General features: G+C 41.3%; 1 protein-coding gene across 1 annotated transcript in view; it reads right to left on the bottom strand.

Moving 5' to 3' along the window:
* Window positions 1-2,031: 2,031 nt before the first annotated feature.
* LOC144486164 (antigen WC1.1-like) overlaps window positions 2,032-6,000 on the bottom strand; it is a 37,546-nt gene continuing 33,577 nt past the window's right edge. The window contains exons 13-15 of the mRNA XM_078204237.1: window positions 4,086-4,138; window positions 3,833-3,923; window positions 2,032-2,087 (exon numbers count right to left, since the gene is read on the bottom strand). Coding sequence (XP_078060363.1) covers window positions 2,032-2,087; window positions 3,833-3,923; window positions 4,086-4,138 — 200 coding nt within the window. The remainder of the gene's footprint in view (window positions 2,088-3,832; window positions 3,924-4,085; window positions 4,139-6,000) is intronic.

The raw sequence follows: 6,000 nt of genomic DNA, 5'->3' as shown, positions 1-6,000 counted from the left end.
TTGCATTTTGCAGATTATCCCTGTTATCCTTATGAAATAAAGGAACAACATTGGCTATTCTCCAATCCCTCGGGAGCTCTCTTCTGGCTAAAGACGATACAAAGTTTTTGTAGGAGGCCCCGCAATTTCCTGCCTCGTCACCCTCAGTATTCTGGGATAGGTCCCATCAGATACCGGGACATGTCTATCTTAATGCTTCTCAAAACACACAACACATCCTCCTGATTTATACTGACATGCCCGAGAATATCAACATGCCCCTCTCCAGATTCATCATCCAACAGCTCCTTCTCCTTTGGGAGTAGCGATCCAAATGTTTCGCTGAGAGCCTCATTCACTTTCTCCGACTCCACGGATGAACTCCTCCCTTTGTCCTTAAGTGGACCTACCCTGTCGCTGGCTACCCTCTTTCTCATTACCAATCCAGAAAACGCCTTGAGATTTTCCTTAATCCTGTTTGCAAAATACATTTCATGCCCCCTTTTAACCCTCATACCTCCATATTAATTTTAATTTCTGCTTTGTTAATATTCGTCGATGGCTCTGTCTGTCTTCAGTTTCCTAAAGCTGCCCCCTTTTCTTTTGACTAAGCTCACAATTTTTCTTGTGATTCAAGATCCCCGAATCTTTCAATCCTTCTCTGTCAGGTTCACAGGAACATGCTGATCCTGAACTCTAATCAACTGGCCTTTAAAATGTTCCCCATTAACAGGGGAGACTAGGACGCGGGGGCACAGCCTTAGAATAAAAGGGAGTCACTTTAGAACAGAGATGAGGAGAAATTTCTTCAGCCAGAGAGTGGTGGGTCTGTGGAATTCATTGCCACAGAGGGCTGTGGAGGCCGAGACGTTGAGCGTCTTCAAGACAGAAATTGATAAATTCTTGATTTCTCGAGGAATTAAGGGCTATGGGGAGAGAGCGGGTAAATGGAGTTGAAATCAACCATGATTGAATGGTGGAGTGGACTCGATGGGCCGAATGGCCTTACTTCCGCTCCTATGTCTTATGGTCTTATGGTCTTATGATTTATCCTCAAACAGCCGCCCAAATGAACATTACCCAATTGCTGCTTAATATTGTCGTATCGCCTTTCCACAGGTTAGCGCAGAGGTCTACTCTGTTCCTTATCCATAAGTAACTTAAAACGTAGTGATTATGGTCCCTTCCCGAAATGCTTCCACACTGATACTCGTGTCACCTCGCTGCTCTGATTCACCAATAGTAGATCTGGTACGGCCCATTCCCTATTTGACTGTTCCCATATTGCTTCAAGAAACCTTGCTGGACGCATCAAACAAATATCACCTCTCCTCCACCCCATCCCGCACACACACACACACACACCCCGCGCCCCTTCCATCCATGCACCCAGACATTATGAGAGCCCATGTCAATACAGGAGACGTTGCCATTAACTACCACAACAACACTGTTTTCTTTCATATTCTCTAAATAATTGCTGCGTTAAAAGAAACTGAAATAATTGCAACATCCAAGTTTTAGATAGAACATAAACAACGACGGAACACACATTCTGACTGAAGTGTTTAGTCAATGTACGTTTATTGATAAAATCCAGCAACGTTGCATATGAATGCAGACAGACTAAGGGAACATTCGTTCCTGCATTTGGGACATTTGGCGGCGGCGGACGATGTTAAAATAAATCGCGATACAACAGTTTGGCCAATTGTTTTACAACGTATTTAATGGGGTTTCAAATACAAAGCAGTTGATATTCCTTGATGCCTTTCATTCATACACAAGTTTCGCAGTTTTGTAGTAGAGATAACGTATGCAAACAGAGCAATAGTTTTCATTATTAATATAACCAACTAAATTATTTAAAACTAACGCTGTTTAAAAATTTAATTCAACATCTGCATTACAAAATCTGAAAAAAGGAGAAAATTGAACTGCAGTTATTTCAGCACAAAATATCATGGTAATTAATTGAAATAAAGGTAAATTCGCATCGACACAATCGTAGTCAGCATGTTCATACAGTTCGCTAAGATAATGACAATTTTCTCAGAACGCATCCTGAAGTTCTGTCTTATCTGTTGTGATTAGACGTTGACATTTACCTGGAATGGAGAAAAAAGCGAGAGTAAGGGCGATGTGCATTACCACTCAGTTGGTCGATCTCTCATCTGTCAATTCCCAACTCAATGTTTCTTTATTTTTAAATATGTGGTTGACACGCCAAAGCAATCGCGAGGAAGTCCTACGCTGACAAATGTGAAAGCCATCTTAGCGAGCAGAATTGGCAGTTAAGGCATTATGTCAACGGAACTGAATGTGAAGTACCAGAGAAGTAATTTCAAATAGACCAGAGGAATTATCCTGTAGTTTGCCAGCATCTGACCATTATCTGCCATTCAATCAGCCATCCCATTTAGCAACTGATCTTGTCGTTCTCACTGAATCAAGTTATCCGTTTGTGTAGTGCAAACGGCGTCCCCATGTCCGTTATGTCAAGAGTGATTACATTTCAAACACGAGGTTAAAGCGTGCTTTTGACCTGAGTTGTTCATACGTTGTCTATCTTCATTTTCTTTTGCTCGATAAAAAAAGTTCCAACCGCCACTAGGACATGATAATTCTCATCTTTACTCGTCAATCTGAACCTGTTCACCTCAAATATCTTTGATTAATCAATACATAACTTGTTCGCTCGCATAATTTTAACCTTAGCTAATGGATGGAGTCACATCACAAGCGACAGAAACCACACACGGCACAATCTCATCACCGCCGCATAAACATTGGAAGAGATAATTAAACATTGTTGTTAACCGGTTGGTAATGATCTTTCTTCATTTTCAGGCACAGGGTCGTTGGCCTTCTGCACGGGAATCACACAACTTGTAACTGTCAGGGCGAAAGCACTCTTTCTTACCAAACTAGGAGGATGACAATTGAGTGGGATCTGTGTTGTTATGAGTGCTGTGTTTTGTGATGAGATAAAGAGTATAGTGTTATGATGGGAGTGAAGGAATAATGCAACTCTTATTTTTCTAAACAATTGACTGCCAGACATTTCTCATAACTTACAGAGAAGTGCTTGCAAACAAATGTTTACATAAAGCAGCATAATGGCAAAATCAGGCAGATAGCAAAGTCATTGCATTTTAGAAAGTTATGCCTGGAATTGTGACCTCAAGACACAAAGAGCGGTAGTGTGGCCTTCAGCCACAAATCACGTCGGGATTTCATTGCGGGGTTTCCAAATGGCCAGGATGTACGGGAAGATCTATGGCTGGAAAGGTTTGCAGAGAGCGTGCTTAATTAATGGAGGGGGGGTTAGAAAAAAAATCTGGCTGGTGATGAACTGGGATCGATGATACTCCAGGAACAACAGGAAGATTCGACCTTAAAGTTTTTTTTAAAACAATGAACTCAGGTGTATGGAGAATAAAATGTGATTGCAGGGGCAAAACTGATTCGGAAAGTAACGATCGAAGTTTCCAATGGAATGGCTTTGTTTTCCCCAGCTGAGCCATTTGAGGAGACGGGAAAGGATACAGAAGAGGGCCCACTGATACTTGAAAATATCCATTGCCTTAACAGCAAACAAGAACTACACCATCTCAAATCGTCCCCTGATAAACCTGGTGTTTCATTCTCTTTCTCGGCAATATGTATTCCAATTAAACAGCGGATTTGCTGACTGCCTGCAATTACTGGAATGTAATCAGGCTATGTAACTTACAACCTGTTCTTCACATCTCCAGTAAGATAAGACTGTCTTGTGCTGAATAGTTTACGTTACACAAGATGTATTGGGGATGAGTCTGTTTAAATTGAAAGTGTACCGCAAATATCTTACCATGGACATCGTCTCCAGTACAACTGGCGCTTTGCAACGACACCTTCTGCCCAGCGAACTCAGATATTTTTGGAGGTTGCCTCTCAATTTTCTGGCCGTTGGTTAGAATTGAATTGAAAACAGCCTTTTTACACAGATCACTTTTACTGGGTAAGTGTCAGTGATTGAACTCACCAAGAAGAGAGAGATCGCCGTCAGCAGTCCTTTCTGTGAAGCGGTGATCAGGATCTCTGTTCATCAACAAGTTACCTACCCTTGTTCCATATGCTTCAGTCTCAGCATCATCATAATCGCCCAATACCGGATCTGCAATGAAATAGAGATTTCCATTAAAATTCTTGCTAACACTGCACACACAGAAATGACCATATTTGTGTCAATCTACCCGGGTTTGAGCACAGGAAAATTGATGAACGTTGACCTTATGTGTCGAAAGATGAGAACATCAAGAAAGTTTGCAGCTTGCTAACTGGTGTTCGGATCGTCTCAATTTGGAAGGCACAAGGATCACAATGTAGCAACCATCAAATACGAACAGGCATTTCTTATTTTTTCTGGCAGAAAGTCGAAAATTGTTTTCATTTCCTTTACCGCTGGGTGCAGTCAGTTTGATAATGTGTCAGATGTATATTATTCCAGCATTGTTAAATTTAACCACTACATCACTGCGCGTTCATGGCAGCGCCCTTAGACCGTTTGGTCGTTTTGATGCTGAGTTGATACTATTCGATAGCAGAGAGAGAGTAGTGGGGGGTTTGGGGGGTGAGGGGGGGGGGGACTTGGAGTTGGGTAAGGGAACAAAATTGACAGTCACAAAATTGAAGTCATACTGACCCTGAAAGCAGGAGGAGCTCCAAGCTGGATTTTCTGATCCCAGATCCGTGCTACCTAAGCTGTGACTGGTGTAATATTCGATCTGATTGAGGGAATCCATGGAAGCAGAAACTGCTGAAGACAAAATGATTTATCATTGGGGAGATAACTTGAAATGTAGGGGCAGAGCGCCCAGTACGTACATCGTTCCTGTGTCACTATACTGGAAATTTAATAGGGCACCTTTCAGTCATAAACTTAAATACACAGAAATACAATAGTTCAAGGAGAATTATCCGCACCTTCTGATCAGAGCAACACTGTCCAAATAAAGCCGTTCCTATTGCAGGCGACATACTGTAAGTGTTAGACCTCTTCCAAACAAAGGGAATGATTGCAGATTATAAAGCATAATGTATGTTTTTCATATAGAGACATTGAGCGGTGTATGCTGATGACGAATCCTCTCAGAGCGAACACCCACCCCCGACCGCACGGAGTTGTTTATAATTGCTAACGTAAGTTCGCCGGCAGTGACTGTGGGAATGAAAACCCAGATACATGCATCATACTATATTTCAGTGCGTTAATGTATTCTTACCTATTCATTCATTCCCAAAATAGAGCGTAAGTGTCTTTGAACTGATATTGCGGCACATAATTGGACAATTAATATTAAATATCAGATTCTGGAATTTCAGAATTTTCAGGTGGATAAGACAAATCGCAGAATAGGTGCTTCCATTATGAACACATTGCAAAGAAACGAAGAGAGTCACGAATGAACACAAATTTTAAGGTTATAATTTATTATTGCCCGAATGTTGAAATCCCCACCCTGGGGGGGAATTCAGTTTCATTGACAAATGTAGGAAGTGCAGGATTAATCCCCATGTTTGTATCATAAATCTCTGTTCTGCATGGATGCTTGTGAAACACAAGGTCCCGCATTCTGCCATTCTGTATATCTATGCAAGACTCGTAGGTAGTGCTTTCTAAACTGTGACCAGAGAGATCATCATAATATCTGCATTAACATTGTATGCTCTTAGCCAGACGGCATTGACAAGTTATTGCGGCCATTTAGGAATTTGTTTATGTTCAAACACTGATGTAACAAACAAAACATGACAGCTGATTTACTCAATTAAATGCGAACAATTAAGTGTGATGGTCTGATTACGTGATGAAACATGATGGAAAACATATTTGCCAAAGCACCAGGAAAATTGCCATGCCCTGCTTCAGTTTGGTTCTGTGGTATATTTCAGTCCAAAATGAGAGGGGAAACATGGACCTCTCATTTGGATTGAAATATACCAACGTATATTTGAACGTTTTGAACGTCTCATCCA

Source organism: Mustelus asterias, unplaced genomic scaffold (genome assembly GCF_964213995.1).
Source record: "Mustelus asterias unplaced genomic scaffold, sMusAst1.hap1.1 HAP1_SCAFFOLD_291, whole genome shotgun sequence".
Lineage (NCBI taxonomy): Eukaryota > Metazoa > Chordata > Chondrichthyes > Carcharhiniformes > Triakidae > Mustelus > Mustelus asterias.
Note: the sequence above shows the minus strand (reverse complement) of the source record. Positions and strands in the feature narration are given on the sequence as shown.